This window comes from Penaeus vannamei, chromosome 10 (genome assembly GCF_042767895.1).
Source record: "Penaeus vannamei isolate JL-2024 chromosome 10, ASM4276789v1, whole genome shotgun sequence".
Taxonomy (NCBI): Eukaryota; Metazoa; Arthropoda; class Malacostraca; order Decapoda; family Penaeidae; genus Penaeus; species Penaeus vannamei.
Window position 1 is genome coordinate 17,518,016 of NC_091558.1, and position 2,500 is coordinate 17,520,515.

Here is a 2,500-nt window from a genome sequence, read left to right on the forward strand (position 1 = left end):
AGAAAGGCAAATAGATGGTTTGATAGATAGAGATGAAGTGATAGGCACAAATTAAGTAAGATGAGATATCAGCATGAAGGGGAAAAAAGCCTTATTTGAAAGACAGAAGTCACACACCCCTAAAAGCCATGAAGCAACAGCAGTTCGTAAGTCTACGAAGATGAAGCAAATATGTTAGTCTTCAGGAGAATGAAAAAAACAAAGCACTGAAATGATAAGGGCAGCACCTTCATGTCTGAGAGTAAGAGAGAGAAAAAAAATAGATGCCTTGAGAGATAGAAATGAAGAGATAAACAGATGAACTGATAGAGAGAGTTGGCTTGATAAATAGAGATATATAAATAGATTGATAGATATAGATGAATTTACAGACAGATGGCTTGACAGATGTGATGAGACAGAGAGGTGGCTTGATATGTAGAGATGAAGTGATGGACACAAATTAAGTAAGAAGATAAAGTGTAGGCCCCCTTTGGATGAGGTGCCGGGTAATCGTGAACGTGTGTACCTTTATCTATGTGCAATTCTCACGCGTCACAGAAGGCACTGAGAGATTTTGTATGCTTATTTTAGATGGGCAGGTGGACTGAGAGCTAGACAATTAGAACTAAATGCATAAATGGTTCAGCTCATTTGAGTGAGGATTGAAGGATAAGCATCGTCCGGACCTTGGGCATAGTTTAGTTCAGCTTTCATCGCAAAGGCTGATTCGGTGTTTACATATACGTGGGGCAGCTCGCACTCGCCTTGAAACAGGAGCACTCTGACGACGCTGAAGCACAAGCCGGCCGACCGCCGCCCGGGCGAGAACCGCTCCGACAGCCCCGTGAGAACCGCGGCCGTCGCCATCGCCAGCGCCGTCATGGCCGCCACGCCCAGCCACACCTTCGGCGCCAGGGGCAGGAGGAAGCCCCACGGGTCGACCTCGGCGCGCCCTCGCCCGCCGATGATCCTCGCGTAGTCGATCACGATGAAGCCCGTGTAGTCCACGACCTCGGCGCGGCTGGCACTCACGCCGAAGGGGCCCAGCCCGATGTCCGCCTCCTGCGGCGGGTGCGATTCGTCGGGTCGCCATCATCATAAAGTTTACTACCATTATTTGTATGTTCATTACCGTTATTGTTAATTAAATCATAAGAATGAATAGAAATCCGCCTCGCAGGGCAGCTGCAGCCTCACCTTCCGCGAGAGCATGCCCACCATGCCGCTGAAGGAACCGTCGGGCTGCTTCGCTCCCCACGCCCCGTCGGGCGGCCGGACGTAGGTGTATCTGTCGGTTTGGCGTTCATTTTAGATCTAGACATTCACTTCAAGAAATTCCAAAAGCAATCATCCATCGGGTTCGAGAAAACTCACGTAAAATTCATGGAAGTCGCCAGGATATCGAGCAGCTTGACCATGGGCCCCGTGATGGTGAACCGGGGCTGGCCGCGCCCGTCGAGCCCCCCGAGCAGAAGCACGAAGGCGTGCGGCGGATACTCCTCGGCGGCGACCACGATCTCTGCTCTGTGCCTCAGCCTGTGGATGGAATTTGCGCATGTGGTAAAAGAAGTACATTAAGAATTACATTTAAAAATAATAATAATGATAAAAAACATAGCATATGAGAGCCAACCTTTGCTTCCAGCAAAAAAATATATTTCTATGTGATATTTTACCGTAAGGGTGTACGATCCCAAGGGGACAGTCGAAACATTGGCGCTATCTGTCTGTCAGTCAACAATACTGTATATATTGCAATGACATTAACGCCTCACCTGGAGTATTTCTCCGGGAAAACTGGCAAGTGTCCCCTGAGAACGAGGCCGTGAGCCGAGTCCCAGGAGGCCACTTGCACCGTCTCTTCCCCCGCTGGACTGTACGGCATGTGGACATAGAAGCTGCAGCTGTGGAAAAGTGATAATAATAATAATAAAAAAAAAAGATTATTACTAGGGGTACTTACCCAGTTATGCAATGTAAGTACTTGAACTTACGTGAAACTACTCGAGTCCAACCGGATATGAATTTCAAGCAAGATCTTACATGACTTAATTTCTGCACTTCATCTCGACTTAAAAGTTCGATACACTACCTAGTATGTTTCTGCTCGTGTCGAAGAGTCATCACCATAGCATTCATCTTGGACAGAGACTCATGGAGACGACTAAGCTCCCCCGGACGCAGGTGGGTGACGACCAGAAGCCTCGTAGACCACACTATGAACTGGCTTTCCAGCGACCTCTCGGAGAAGGTAAGTAGAGCGACCGGATCGTCACTTACCACGACAACACTGACGCACCAGGATAACTCGCGAAGCTGAGGACAGAGAAATATTATCGGAAATATGTATGTAAAGAAATAAAAAATGGAGTCATAGTGCTTTTGAAAATTGGCATTATCACATGTTTTATTCTATTTATGGATATAATATGTTATCTTTTATCAGCTGTGAATCACCTTTTTCGCTTCTTCGATGATCCGCGAAAGGTGCGAGTCGATGTCAGAACCGTTTGATGTT

At 47.4% G+C, this 2,500-nt stretch overlaps 1 protein-coding gene across 1 annotated transcript in view; it reads right to left on the reverse strand.

The window, feature by feature from the left end:
• The window catches only part of LOC138862871 (probable glutamate receptor), a 5,200-nt gene that overhangs the window by 2,677 nt on the left and 23 nt on the right, over positions 1 to 2,500 (reverse strand). The window contains exons 1-6 of the mRNA XM_070126054.1: positions 2,440 to 2,500; positions 2,075 to 2,298; positions 1,758 to 1,886; positions 1,357 to 1,518; positions 1,180 to 1,270; positions 669 to 1,044 (exon numbers count right to left, since the gene is read on the reverse strand). The exon at positions 2,440 to 2,500 is cut by the window's right edge and continues 23 nt beyond it. Of these exons, the coding sequence (XP_069982155.1) occupies positions 669 to 1,044; positions 1,180 to 1,270; positions 1,357 to 1,518; positions 1,758 to 1,886; positions 2,075 to 2,298; positions 2,440 to 2,500 (1,043 nt within the window). The remainder of the gene's footprint in view (positions 1 to 668; positions 1,045 to 1,179; positions 1,271 to 1,356; positions 1,519 to 1,757; positions 1,887 to 2,074; positions 2,299 to 2,439) is intronic.